Source organism: Phycomyces blakesleeanus (genome assembly GCF_001638985.1).
Source record: "Phycomyces blakesleeanus NRRL 1555(-) unplaced genomic scaffold PHYBLscaffold_12, whole genome shotgun sequence".
Taxonomy (NCBI): Eukaryota; Fungi; Mucoromycota; class Mucoromycetes; order Mucorales; family Phycomycetaceae; genus Phycomyces; species Phycomyces blakesleeanus.
This window is the reverse complement of record NW_017265145.1, coordinates 166702-179688: the sequence shown is the minus strand read 5'-3', so window position 1 is coordinate 179688 and position 12987 is coordinate 166702. Positions and strand designations below refer to the sequence as shown.

General features: G+C 35.2%; 5 protein-coding genes and 1 non-coding gene across 6 annotated transcripts; 1 reads left to right on the top strand and 5 right to left on the bottom strand.

Moving 5' to 3' along the window:
* Positions 1-360: 360 nt before the first annotated feature.
* PHYBLDRAFT_146025 (hypothetical protein) lies at positions 361-1578 on the top strand (the record flags this gene model as incomplete). Its single annotated transcript, XM_018431584.1, has 5 exons — positions 361-485; positions 546-705; positions 762-989; positions 1157-1342; positions 1417-1578. 5 exons carry the CDS (start codon positions 361-363, stop codon positions 1576-1578), a joined length of 861 nt encoding a protein of 286 aa, XP_018290752.1.
* Positions 1579-3044: 1466 nt separating this feature from the next.
* PHYBLDRAFT_102363 (hypothetical protein) lies at positions 3045-3560 on the bottom strand (the record flags this gene model as incomplete). Its single annotated transcript, XM_018427714.1, has 1 exon — positions 3045-3560. A coding segment is annotated over one exon (516 nt), but the record flags the coding sequence as incomplete, so codon positions are not given.
* A 2138-nt stretch (positions 3561-5698) lies between these two features.
* Positions 5699-6767, bottom strand: PHYBLDRAFT_168972 (CCHC-type zinc finger transcription factor; the record flags this gene model as incomplete). Its single annotated transcript, XM_018435982.1, has 3 exons — positions 5699-5985; positions 6394-6518; positions 6586-6767. The coding sequence occupies 3 exons, from the start codon at positions 6765-6767 to the stop codon at positions 5699-5701; spliced, it is 594 nt and encodes a 197-aa protein (XP_018290750.1).
* A 400-nt stretch (positions 6768-7167) lies between these two features.
* PHYBLDRAFT_t144 lies at positions 7168-7249 on the bottom strand. The gene has a single exon. It is a non-coding gene; the product is annotated as a tRNA-Ser (tRNA).
* A 2622-nt stretch (positions 7250-9871) lies between these two features.
* On the bottom strand, positions 9872-10651 carry PHYBLDRAFT_168971 (hypothetical protein; the record flags this gene model as incomplete). The annotated part of the gene is made up of 3 exons (XM_018435981.1): positions 9872-10223; positions 10290-10345; positions 10406-10651. 3 exons carry the CDS (start codon positions 10649-10651, stop codon positions 9872-9874), a joined length of 654 nt encoding a protein of 217 aa, XP_018290749.1.
* Positions 10652-10755: 104 nt separating this feature from the next.
* On the bottom strand, positions 10756-12929 carry PHYBLDRAFT_168970 (hypothetical protein; the record flags this gene model as incomplete). Its single annotated transcript, XM_018435980.1, has 7 exons — positions 10756-10910; positions 11043-11372; positions 11527-11732; positions 11790-11885; positions 11963-12481; positions 12643-12775; positions 12836-12929. 7 exons carry the CDS (start codon positions 12927-12929, stop codon positions 10756-10758), a joined length of 1533 nt encoding a protein of 510 aa, XP_018290748.1.
* Positions 12930-12987: the final 58 nt, after the last annotated feature.

The window sequence follows — 12987 nt, the reverse complement described above, 5'->3', positions numbered from 1 at the left end:
TTGAAATAAAAAACTATACTGATTTGATCAATTGGGTTCTAAAGTAGTATGAAAGCCAATTTGCATCTCAGTGATTACAAGAAGTATTAATAGAGACTTATATATCAAAGATATGCTGAATATCTATATAAACCATATGTTTTATACAATTTGTTTACTCTTTCTCCTGCTTTCTTGCTACTTATTGCACTCATACTCAAACACACACACATCAACCCATTTTATCTCAAATAATTTAAGTATGTAAATTTGATATAATTTATTTTTAATTCAATTCAATTTGATTGTATAATAACATCAATAACAATGTAATCTAAAATTAACGGTTACATTTTTACCTTTTATTATATTCTGTAGAAAATGGCTATTCAAAGACGTCAACTTGCTCTTCATCCCATTGAGATTACAAACGAACAATTGATGGAAATTCTTTCTACTTTGAAAACTAATATGACAGCCATGGGAATCAACATGGCAGCTGATATGTCGATTATACAAGAATAAATTGGCACTGTTGAAGATACATTGCTAAACATGAATAGCAGAATTGGTGTTTTTGCCACCAGCAGCACTGAGACAATCACTGCTATTGACAGTTTAAGCAGGGCCCCCCTCGTTTCCCCTACCAATACAATAGCTAATGTTTCTCAGCCTGCCTTCAACACCTTGTCTGAGTTTAGCAAGAAGGCCTCTAATGATGTTTATGTGAGTATCAACATGTGCAAAATTTTATCGATGTATTTTCTCATATATTCTATCAGGCCCATATTCGTAATCTCATGTGGGATCCCAAGCTGAAAACAAGAAATCAAGCTGATATCCTGGCAAATGAGAGTAAGCCCAGATGGAATACAAATGTTTTCTTTTACAAGTCCCCAAACAAGGAGTTAGTGATGCGACTTCTTGAAAACTTGAAGCACAAGTTTACCCATGAGGAATTTAGAGAGGCAGACTTGAGAGCAAGACTGCACAAAAACTTCACCAGCCGAGTTTCAAAAGCATGAAAAATTGAAGAGGAAATAAAAGCAACAAACACTCATTCAAGAAGGGCAGGACGTGCCAGAGATGTAAGTGTAATCTCTAAATAAATAATTTCGAAATAATATAGTTTAGTCTTGAGAATTTTAAAAATACTAATACAAAAAACTACTATTAGAATCATATTCGCCATTTACTTGCATACACAGACAACAAAGAAGCAATTGATCTACAAATGAAGAGAGATTGTGACTTTACGATGCAAATGGCAGCAATGTCCAATGGAGAATCTGCAGATGAAGACTTCAAGAATCGCACGAAGAGCATCATCAAGATTGTTTGGCCAGGATGGAGAAGTGACGAGGTATATTATTTTATATTAATAATTATGTCTTATTATAAAAAATATAAAGTGAAGTATTAACAAAATCATTTTAGTTCAATACTCTTATTAAACTCGTTGATGAGTATGTTATTGAAGCAATGGGGTCAAGTGCTTCTCAAATGAAGGAGAGGGTTTTCACCAGTGTGTCCAATACAGCAGTCCCAGATGACATAACCCCCAAATTTCCTCCGTGGGCCCTTAGAGACGGATATTAAATAAACAAAAATTGCCTCTTTCTTTTTATCTATATATTACTTTTCACATACAAAATACTATCAATATATATATCAGAAATATCCGCTCTGTTTTTTTTTGTTAAAGAAAAAGAAATGTAAAAGTTCACTTTATTTATTATTTAAGCATATAGCTTCTTTGGCAATGGAATTATTAGCATTTTGCTAACATTTCTACTTGTCACAATAGTAGCTGTAGCAATCTCTAATAAGATGCGATGTACAGGTATAATGCTATGGTAGCTATCAGGAGAGAATGTGGGCAAACAAAATTCAATACTGTCATCCTAACACAACCTATCAGAGGAAGTACGGAACTACTTGATAAATGCAAATACATGTTGATGATCATGAACCATGCGAGTCAGATGGAGATTGTGCGTGAGTGGAAGTTGAAAGGAGTGTGTAAAAAGATACTGAATTTGTCCAGCAAATCCAAGTATAATGTTTCCATTACTACCAACAAACTTTGCCTGAACAAGTGATCTGCAACTGATTGTACTGTTGTTTGTTTCTCGATAGTGTTGACCAAGAATGTCAATTGACTTGAATTTGATGATTTGATTGTCAAGTGCTGGGTGATTATAGGACATGTCCTGATAGCTGGCAAGGTCTGGGAGGTTGTAAGCAACTTGGTAATATTCAAGTAAATGGAGATAGTCGGAATCATCCATTACTGATGGCTTTTTGTATTTTAGAGGAAATGTAGAAGGAGGAAGAGGCTCGTTACCCTTGGGTAGATTATAAGTATCAGTGTAGTCTTGAACAAATGCTTGCAATCTGAATGGGCAACTGGAGAGAGTAGTGACTGTGGCAGCAGGTATGGAGGCTGTAACAAGTTTAGACAGAGTGTGAATGAAGGGGATCTGACTAGAACTTTTAAGAACAGCATTGCCATAATCACCCTTATACGCATTCTGAACAAAATTTTTTATGTAGGTCGCCTCAAAACCATCTTTGCAATTTGTCTTGAAATTCTTTAAAATATCATTGTATCACTCAAACCCAAAGAGCCAATAACCATACACTGATCCAAAATCACAAATGCATTCGTGAAGATGGAGGTGTAGGTGCATATTGCAAGTGAGAATAGTGGCAGTATAGTCTACGTTACATGCATTGCAAAACTTTTCTAACAGGCTGTGGGCAGTGGTGATCTCATCAAAAGTAATGCTGGGCTTTACGTAGTATCAGCATGTATCAACGAAATACATCCAGTTCTTGAATTGTAATAGGGGGAGAATACCATGCAACAAGACAGGAGAATAAACCAGAACTCATGATTTCCACTTGTCCGCTTTCATGTAGCTGAAGCCCTTTCCAATTTTGGTTGTCAGTGTGGTGTAATCTCTGGGCAGTACTATTGTCTCTGCAATTTTCTTCATCAAAGCAAACTCTTCAGATCCGATTGTCTTCTCATCAATTCACCAATCCATTAATCTTTTAGACATCCCCAGGAAAAGATTATGCATGGGATCAATGATCGTTCCACATACTAGATCAAAGTATCCAAGGCGTTGCAACTGCAACCATTGAACACCATTTTTGACCTCCAGCTGATGCCTTTCTGAGAGTGTACTTGCATTCTTCCTCTCCTCAGCATGCAACCTGCTCTCTGCACTGCTGCGGATATTCCAACAAGAATAATTGAATCCACGGAAATCAACCTGGTTGCTGCTCCCTAATCGAGTAAACTGCCAGCTGCACCTGTAACAAGCACATGTGCTGTTATGCACTGTGAATCCACTTGTCTTTCTGGTGGCTTGGATATCACATGCAACCATCAGTAGTGCAGCACAAACACTGACACTATTTGGGAATTCGTGTGTAGGAATCTGCATGCCAACGTACAGCTGCTTCAAACCATCTACCAAGGGCTCCAAGTAACTATTGATCTCGTCAGTTTTTGGCTCCTTTGGACCAGGCATGAGACCTACAAGGATAATATTCTCTGGCTTGAATCTTTCATCATAGGCCAAGTTGTTGATGGCCAGATAGATAGCACCAGAGGAGTGAGTGACACCATCAAAGGGCTGGAACCAGTCGATGTTAAGTGTTAACATTAGTGAGTGTGGGTCCAACACAAATGATACATCATCCTTGTCCTTCAACTCCTTTCACATCGCACCATCATAAACATCGCACAGAGTATCTACCATCTTCAACTCCTTATTCCATTGACAAATCTTGGTTTCGAAACTAGGGCAATTGAAGAAAACGTTCAATGTATTTTTAATGGATTGATAGACATATTCACGCTTTGCAACCAAGGCACCAGAAGATACGGATTTTGTCAAATTACAGTTGCATGCAGACCTGGCACCAAGTTTTGAGGAAACACATCGAGGAGGAGCAGATACAATATCCTGATATACTGTATGACAGTCTTGGCACACCACAAATTTCTTGATGCCTTTTGTAATAGCAGAAAATCCTGTCATTTTTTGTAAACCGGCAAGACTGATTGGTAATTGAAAATCTTGGTCGTAGATTCTCAGCAGGTTGTTGATAAACTCAATCAAGACAGCAGCACCCTTATCAACAACACAACGTGAAGCAAACAGTACCGTAAAGATGGCTATGAATTGATGGACTTCATTTTCGGGTATATTAGGAGCAGCAAAAGGGTCTGTAAAAAATTAAAAAAAAATTAACACTTGATTTTTCTTTTACTCTCTTTTTCATTTAGTTTTCTTTATGTATCTCACACTGATCTTCACTGTTGAAGTCCTCAATCTCGATCTCATTGACTTCATCTTCAACATTGTCATCAAAATCATTGTTGTCTCTGTCATTGTCAAACATTGAGGCAGCATCCAAAAAAGGTGAGTTGGCCTGACCATTCATTGCTTCCACAGAATTGGAACGAGAGGTCGGGATTACTACAAATATAGAATATAATAGTTTATTACTTTTTTTTCTGCTTTCAAATAAAAAAACTCTTATTCTCAGTATCTACATCCATGTTTCTCATTGTGGCTGTGTTTCATTAAAAGTTTAAAAATAAACAACATAAATAAAAAATAAAAAATAAAAAATTAAAACGATTATTATGCAGCAAACAAAAAACCAACACTGAATATATTATACTATTCTCAAATATTCTGGTACCTTCAACTCTAGCTCTCTTATTACAATGAGTCTCAGTATGCTTTGCAGCATAAGAGGATTTCTGATGACTGTTGTGACATTTAACGCAGTGACAGTCTAAGGTGTGGGTTTGGGTAGAGGGAAACATATTATGTATAGCTTGAATTATAAAATAAAAAAGGAAACAAGTACTACAAATATTTCATTTGATGTGATTTTATAGCAAGCCAAAAAAATATGAATTTTTTAGTGTCTATCTAAACCAATAAAATACGTCAAAAATACACCCCAAACTTAAATAAAAGAAAATGGCTGAGCTGAAAAAAACCCTGAAATTTCCACTACCTTTCTCGTTACTTAAAGCTATAGTATTTTTTTTATTTTTCCAGTAAGTATAACTGTGGCTTGATTTGACGAGTGTTCTGAGGAGAAAGAACAAATTCTTGACTATTTTGTTGTAGATGCCATTGGTCATGCTGCCAGTCCAGAACAGGTTTTGCCTTTTGAAGCCAAGTACAACCGAGAATTAAATCAAACTTTATTGGAAATACATATGCATCAATAATGTCCAGATAGCCATTGAGAGAGAGTGAGAGAGAGGCTTTCTGGTTTGTTGTTGTCAAGTGACTACCAGCAGTTTCCACAGGGCACCCAGAGATTCGTTCAACATTCTTGATTTGGTCAGTAATGCAAGGAGACACATAGTTGGCACTTGCGCCACTGTCAATGAGAACTGAAATATGCTGCCCATTGTGCGTAGCCATATATAGTGGCAGATCTGTATCAATAGCAGAATTTAATTCTTCCAAAAATCGCCAATCCAATGCAAATTCACAATTTTCCTCATTGGGCTCAACAACCGGGGTCTCAGGTGGGACAACAACATAAGGAATAATAGGTTCTTTATTAACTTTATTAAAAGGCTCATTTAATTTACTAGTTTCATGGGAGGGTTTGTTCATAAAACACAGCTGACCTGCCGTTACAGCTGTGTGTGCCAAAAATCCTTCTTTCAACCATGTTGCTCGTCCAACTTCCTAATCGCCTCAATACGATCTCTACAATTCCTGCGGATGTGACCATGCTCACCACACCAGTGACAGGTCACCTCTAGTTGGTTCTGCATGGGACAGCTGTTATACTGGCAGCTTGAAGAGGAACGGTACTGACGAGAACCACCATGCTTGTCTATAGTGTCCAAATCTATGGGGACGATGTTGTTTGACTGGTAGTACTGTTGGGCCACAGGTCTCTCAGCATACATTCCATGAAATCTGGTCTGACGGCCACTCTCATATGCTAATATCATACAAATGGCACTGTCCAGGTTCAGGGGTTGCAGAGTGATGACATGGAAATGGATGTCAGGCTGGAGGCCACGAACAAACCGGTCTGATGCTCCGTCTTCGTTCAATGTGAGGATCTCCAACTGTATGTCATGGAACAGGTTCACATACGTTTCAACCAATATAGTTTTCAACAGGCTTGCAAGACGATCTCTTGCAGAGAGCTGTGTGTGGCAAGGGTGGAACTGGGCGGAAATATGTGACTTGAATATATCCCATTCCTTGGGACATTAGCCTTGCAACTTGAGGCGTTGCCACCAAGTATTGGCTTGTCTTCTTAACACATTCACAGCATAGCTGCATTAGTCTTTGGAGGTCATGCCATAATAAGAAGTGTATCGTTCCACAGAGTACAGCCAACCATCTAGGATGGAGGCCGCGCGTTCACCAAAATAGCAATTGGGTTGCTTTAGGGTCAGTTTAGGTGCAGGTTTCTGTGCTTGCATTGCTTGCTTAAATGCTTTGGCCATAATCTTGACCATTTTGCTATTTTTTTTTGGGAGCAGCCATTCTCTTGATAAAATTATTCGAAATTTCTTCTGCTTGTTTGGACCAAAATGCTTCTTGCTTGGGAGTGTTTTTGAGTCTTAATTCTTCAGGAATATTTTTGACCTTGCAGATAGTCTGGTAGGTCTTGATATATTCTGTGGGTAGTTTTGCTTGTATGCACTCTTCGACTTCAAAGTCTCTTAATTCTCTCTCAGTGAACTCTTGTTGTTCAGTGTCAGAGTTCATGAATTTGGTGAAGATCTTGCTTCAGCTACCTATTGTCGTTTTCGATCTGGGTTGTTCTTCCAATGCTATAACACAGCCAAAATTGGTCAAACCCACTGGGAATCATAAATGAAGATAAAAGAATAAAAAGAGGATAGAAAGATAAATAACTTTTATTGAATGAAATAATGCCCTCTTTTATATATTTTCTAAACCTACTCAGCCATTATAAATGTCTGTTTCAGTTTCTATTCTACTTTTGTTAAGCTATGTGCTTTCTAATTCTTTTGTAAGCAAAAGGAAATCACTTCGGTCGTCGTTCTCAAAAGAGAATTATGTGTAATCGTCATCCTGATTGGCTAACAAGAATTCGAGCACGACATTAACAATAACAAAAATAAATTAGTCTCAGCAAAAACATCGTCGACTGCAGGATTTGAACCTACGCGGGCAGAACCCATGTGATTTCTAGTCACACTCCTTAACCACTCGGACAAATCGACCGTATACAATTGCAATGTGTGTTGCAAGTAAGTAAGGCGTTTTTCATTTTCTGGTGATGGACACTGGACCATGGGTTCCTTCAGTGGTTTGGTCCAGTGGTGAGCCATGATGGGTGGTACCGGACTCGTGGACGTTGATGTTGACAGTGAGTCGACCGAGTGACGTGTCTCGAGGGACAGGAGTGGTCCCCCAAGTTTCTTGGGAAATCTTGTTCCCAATACCCCTTATATTTAAATCCCAATTTTATTCCATTCCTTGAATAATTAGAATACCCATCTACATCATCACCTCAGAAACACCTGTCACCCTCTAAAAATTATACTTTTTTTCCCTAATTTTATACACTTCTTTATCAACAATATTTATTTACAATATTTTTATTACATTTTTATTAGACTTTATTATTATACTTTTATTATATTTTTTACTTTACTTTACTACATCATTATTACATTATTACTTTACTTCTATTCTATCTCACTATACTTTTACTTTATCTTTATTTAATTACTATATTTTTACTATACTTTTATTTTACTCTCTCTATATTTTTCTATTCTACTTCTACTATCAATACCAGTTACATGTAGCAAAATTTTCACTTGACTTTCTTTTCTTTCTCTCAAAAAATTATTTTAACCAAACATTTTTGTTTATAAAAGAAACAATCTTTTTAATTAATAAAATCATCATTCTATTTTTGATCTTATTTATTTTTGTCTGTTATTATCATTATTCTTCATTTATACACAGTGTCTTTGTTCTTGGGAGTGTTGTCTGTCAATCTTGATATATTCCGTTTCTCTGTTTTTTTTTTCTGTCTTTCTCAAACTTTATTGTTGTCACAATTTCCATTTTTATCTTCTCTCTATTTTTTTATCTGTCTGTCATCAATTCTTATCTGTCAAATTATCTATTCTTTTTTATTCTTATTGTATTCTTCTTCTTGTATTTCGTAATTCACATTACATTTATTTGCCAAGTGATACTGTTACAATTCACAACAAACAAACACATCACGCATCACAATTATGATGCATGGTATAATGATTTTGTTGACCTCAGTCCAAAAACCATATTCTACTAAGTTTAGATATTCTTTTGAAAACTTTTTTTTAATTTTTTTTTCAAAATTTTAATTTTTTTTATTTTCACAAAATCGCCTTTCTCCAAAAACCAATTTTCTGATAATTAATATCTTTTCCACTTTAATTTTCCCGAAATAAGTTTCGCCATTTTCTTTTTATTTTTATTTTCTGCACACTAAATGTAATGCTTTCTCTCAAACACTACTTTATCAAAATTGTTAACTGAATAGTTTTTCCTTTTATTTATAACATACTTCTTTCCAATATTTTTTTTTCTTATAGTTATATATTATAACTTCATCTGTTTCTTCTTTCATGATGAAATATTTATATAGTTATTTTTTTTTATATTTATTTACAATTATCTCATTGAGTTTTATCTAGCCTATTTTTGCTATATATTTTATCCATAAAGTAGTATAAATATCTCTCTAAAATCAAGCAATAAACAACTATCAAAAATTTCTGATGCAAGTTTTCTTCAAGACACTGTCTATTATCTCTTATATATCTTGTGAAATTTCTTCCGTCTTATTTATTTTTCTGTCAAGTCTTTGTGAAAGATTGACCATCCCCTTTTATTTTATTATTTTGTCCCGATTTCCTCTTTTATTTATCTCTTAGTAAATTTACTACAGTAAATTTCCCTTTAGTTAAATTTTTTACTCTAGTAAATATTTTCTTTCCCATGGTTAACTCTTTAGAATTAGTATTATTTATTTCACTTCTTTTAGTTTAACTATTTCTCTAATCATTCAAATTATTTATACTCTTACCTTAGTGTTAGTTTCTCTTTTAATTTCTTTAACTGATCTATTTGGTAACAAAGAGACTATTTTATCACCCCAATTTATTCAATATCAAACCCAATTCCTCAATTCTTCTTTTCAATTCCTCTTCTTACATACATTATGGCAGGATGAATGGCAGTTGGGCCAAAAGTAGGCACATAACTGCCATTTTTTTGGTTGAAACCCAATAAAATCTCCGCCGTTTGTTGTAAGATGGTAATGTCATTTGTAGCAATTTAAAAAAGTAACATGAAAACACTTTTTTTGTTGCTGTACAATATTTTCAATACTGTAAAAGATGTTTGTAAGTTGTAATAATCACTTTGAGTATTAAAAAATATGTTTTATTGAATATCAAAGATGTCAACAATTATTAAAATTAATAATTTTTGGAATGTGTGAATGAAATAGTAACATAACTACCATTTTTCTATTTTTTAAACTATGTTCTTTTTTTTAGATATTTTTTTATCTTGATAAATTAGCAATTTGATTTTATTTAAATCGCATAATGGCGTATAGAGCATATAAAGAATGAAGAGAAAAGCATAAGATATATAGAGAATAGAAAAATAACTGGAGTATATAAAGGAGAAAAGAAAGACAGGGCATATAGAGATTAAAAAAAACATAAGAAACAGAGAAAATTAAAAAAAGAATATAAGATACAAAGAGGATATAAAAAATATAAAAGATACAAGGATATAAAGCATATAGAAAAATAAGAAAAAAATAAAAAGGATTATAGAATGGAAAGATTTCCTTTAGTAATGCGCATGTTGTTGTTGAAGATATAATAGAGTACAATTACATAAAACTGGCTTCCATTCGGTGCGTATTGGACCTGACCAACTTGATAACAAATGTCATTTACACTTATAACTGCATAAGTCGGTTGCATTTGGTGGCCTAGTGTATGGGTGCTTTGTGACCGTTGTTTGACGATAGGTACTGATGAGTCATGGCCAGCCGCGTCATGTTCCTTCATGACCTCCATGAAAGCAAGAAAGTGTGGGAAGCCATAGAAATCTACATGCTGAAAGTAGAACTGTACTGTACCAACGAGCCAGCTGTGAACAATTACATTACGGTTGCTAAAATAAATAAATAAATAAAATGTAAGCAACTTTTGATTGTATATCAAAAAATATTATACTTACTTTCTATAGGGGCAAGTAAACATTACGTAATGGTTACCACGGCTGGTCTTATTTTTCTTTCTTTGGTACATGCATGAGAAATATACAGTCGAGTCCATTCACAGACATGCAGTTACAACAACAACAGAGTCACTAAACTCATGGCTGGTCAAGTCTGTTGTTCTCTGATAGTATTTCAATAAAGCTTCCTTCATACTAGGGCCGCCTACACCTTCCACCAAATCATTGTTCAAATTAACAAAGTGATGAAACAGCTCCCACAACTGTGCACCACTAGGATCATTAAGAAGGTCCATGTAGCTCTCTCTTCCATACGGCTTTGGCCAAATGAGGTTGATTTCATCACAGATACTGATTGCCATGCTGATATAATTGTGAATCACAAATCGCTTAACAAGAAAACTGGCGTTTTGGCCACCCTTTGATTTGAACTTTATTAATTTCAAGAAGACGCCAATTACTCTCTTCATTGAGCAAGTGGAGTAGCATTGCAGGGGGTCTTGCTGCTTGATGATATAGGGTATATGGACCAGGTAATGTTGCACTGGTCAGAAAACACCATGAGACAGGATATTATTCTGGACTTGTTGGTATAAAAACAAGCGCCAGTGCTTGACGTATCTATTATTAATATTTAAAAAATAGTAACAATCAGCTATTTGTAATGATAATATATGAGATGTATAATAACTTATGGCTCCATCTCGTCAAGCGATTCTGATGTCAACGTCCATTGCAAGGCAAGTGCTCAACCTTTCACAAGAGATAATAGGGCTGTTTTGGCAGCCCTATTTGGTAAATAAGGCACAACCAAAGTGAGGACAAGGTATAAGAGAAAGTCAAGCCAGTCAACTGCGCGAGTACTATTGATCTTGACAAATACATTGTCGAAACTGCCTTGAAATGAGGTGAGTATATATTTTTGTGAGCTGGTGATACAGTTTCCAATTGTTACAAGATCTGCTCTTAGTATATGAAAAGGGTATTCGGTGGTATTAAGGGTATTGTCTGGATGGGTATAATAAAATTTGGTTTCCTTTGTGAGAGTGATTGTAATCAGGCCATATACGAGCTTTCCAATACCTATTGCAATTAAATGAAGTTTATTTAATGCAAAAAATGATGATCCAGAGAAGGTTGAGAGTTGGGTATATATGCTCAACTGATATATGTTCTTCGACTATTACAAGCAGTTATTTAGTACGAAAAAAAGGTAGCTAATTGAACATTTGTATACTTATAGGGTTGCCTACTTTGAAGTCTTCCAAAGGTCTTAACCAGATGGAAATGTCATCAAAGTACATGCCATGCCATCTGTTAGTAGGGCATTTGCCTTTGGTCTCACAAAAATGACAACCAAATAAACTTGTATGGGAACCAATGTGGGCCATATCAGCTACAGCTGGAATACCACCAGAAGCAAGCAGCAGATAGACCTTGGATCTGCAAAGCTCCACTCCATTGTGCTTGACAATCAAGCCATATGCCTCAAGATCTCACAATTCATTGATGATAGATATAAGAAAGGAGTCCAAATGAGTTGGCTTCTTGGGATCAGGCAAGATTGCCAGTTGCAAAAGGTATTTGTTGGGATGTCTAAGTATTTTATTAGTAACTTTTTTTTTAAAAAAAATGGAATAATAATAATAAATAGTAATAAATAAATTAATTACCTGATGGATGGGTCTAGGTTGAATATTATACAATAGATGATGGTATATGAGTTTTTGCCTTTCTTTTGATTGACAAACCCATTAGTATAAAGCCTAATGGCAATATCATCAGGATTGGAAAACAGGTCCTGCTGCACCAACTGCTTGTAATTGTCACCATCAAAAATGTCAGTTAGCTGACCAGCTAAAGATTTCTGATTTGCTCTGTAACAGAGAAGTTCTCTTGTGGCTAGATCTGCCAACATTTGAGAAAGCATATCTCTGACTGACATAAGTTTCATACTGGCAGCTGGTGTCTGACTTTGATTGGGATCATTCTTGTATTGCGGTTTGCTGCAGTCAACACAAGATTCCTGGTTGTCATTAATGCCATACAATTGACAACCACTAGAGCAGACATCATACTCATGGCCCTTGACACTTGACTTTGACTTGAGCAAAGTATCAACAGTTTTGCCAGGACTGATCTTAGCCCCAGGTTTAAAAAAAAAACAAATGATATCACTACATGTTAGTGATCTGGAATCAAAGTACAAGATAACAGAAAATATAATATTTTACCCATCATTATATCGTCATGGTCTCAGATGACAGTGTTTATAAATTGAACAATATTTCTATATGCTGCTCAGGCAATTCTATGCTGTAGCATCAATTGAGACAGATGAATACTCATCAACTCGGCCTTGGTAAAAGTATTTGTACTGATTTGGCTGCTGTTGTAAATGTGATCTTCACCCTCACTGTCCTCAAAATTACATGCACACTTATATGAAATAGTATTATCAAGCTCCATAGACTCCATAGTATATTCTGTAATACATTATTTAGTAATTGGAAAATAAATAATACAATTACAGCTCTTTTCATTACCTGAATTGCTAACAGATTTATCTTCATTACTAGTATCATTTTTGTCATAGTACATGTCAACATCATCCAGAATAGACTGATCAATTTCAGTCATTGTTGCTGAATCTTCTTTGTGAATTCTCTTGTAGTTTTGCAGCTTCTGGTAGTTATCA